Consider the following 807-nt stretch of genomic DNA (forward strand, 5'->3'; position numbering starts at 1 on the left):
GTGCAGACGGCTCCTCCACTCTAGAGGAGGCTGGGGCGGGGCTGACACCCCGATTCTGACTGCAGAATGAAGGCCACCAGGGTGGTGACTGTTCATTCCTCGTCCCCAGGTCCTACAGACTCAGGGCGGAAGGAAGAACTCGGAAGCCCCTCCCCCAGGGCCCAGGGCACAGAGGCTCACAGGCAGGAAGGGTCGTGTGGTCTTGGGGGTGGGAGAGGGTGGTTTGGGAAGGGCTGCTGCTGGGAGTCAGGAGGTCGGGCTCAGGGACCCCGGGGCTGAGGACTCTACCTCCCAACAGAACAGGCGCAGAGGACGAGTCAGAACTAAAAAAAATATTTCATTTCATTCTGAATAAAAAACAGAACAGACAGAACTCTTGGATATCCTGAAAACAATGTCATCGCTACAGCAAAATTTCACAGAAATCATCGCAGAGTGGGGACAAGGCCAGGCCCTGACCCGCCGTGAAGCTGCCCCTCCGCGGTGGGCCTGGCACGGGGGCCCCGTGGGCCAGGAGGGGCAGGCATGGTGGTGGCTGAGACCCACTGACCAGCCCTGCCGGGTCCTTCAGGACCAAGCTCTAAGCCCAGGCCCCAGCAGCTGCCCCAGGCCTCCCACTGGGGCTGGGAGAGGCTGCCCATCCTCACGACGCCCCTACCCCCGGGTGAGAGGCCTTCCTGCTGCGGGCGCTCCACATGCCCCTCTTGGAATGGTAGTGGTGGAAGAAGTTCCGCAGACGTAGCCGCTCCACCTCCAGCCCTGCCTGCAGGACCCTGTGAAGGGCAGAGAGGTGGTCAGGACCCTGGG

General features: G+C 62.2%; 1 protein-coding gene across 1 annotated transcript in view; it reads right to left on the reverse strand.

Annotated features, from left to right (window-relative positions):
- Positions 1-317: 317 nt before the first annotated feature.
- B4GALNT4 (beta-1,4-N-acetyl-galactosaminyltransferase 4) overlaps positions 318-807 on the reverse strand; it is a 12,451-nt gene continuing 11,961 nt past the window's right edge. The window contains exon 20 of the mRNA XM_017507892.2: positions 318-773. Coding sequence (XP_017363381.1) covers positions 644-773 — 130 coding nt within the window. The 3' untranslated portion in view covers positions 318-643. The remainder of the gene's footprint in view (positions 774-807) is intronic.

The sequence above is a fragment of the Cebus imitator genome, unplaced genomic scaffold (assembly GCF_001604975.1).
Source record: "Cebus imitator isolate Cc_AM_T3 unplaced genomic scaffold, Cebus_imitator-1.0 Scaffold384, whole genome shotgun sequence".
In the NCBI taxonomy this organism is placed as follows: domain Eukaryota; kingdom Metazoa; phylum Chordata; class Mammalia; order Primates; family Cebidae; genus Cebus; species Cebus imitator.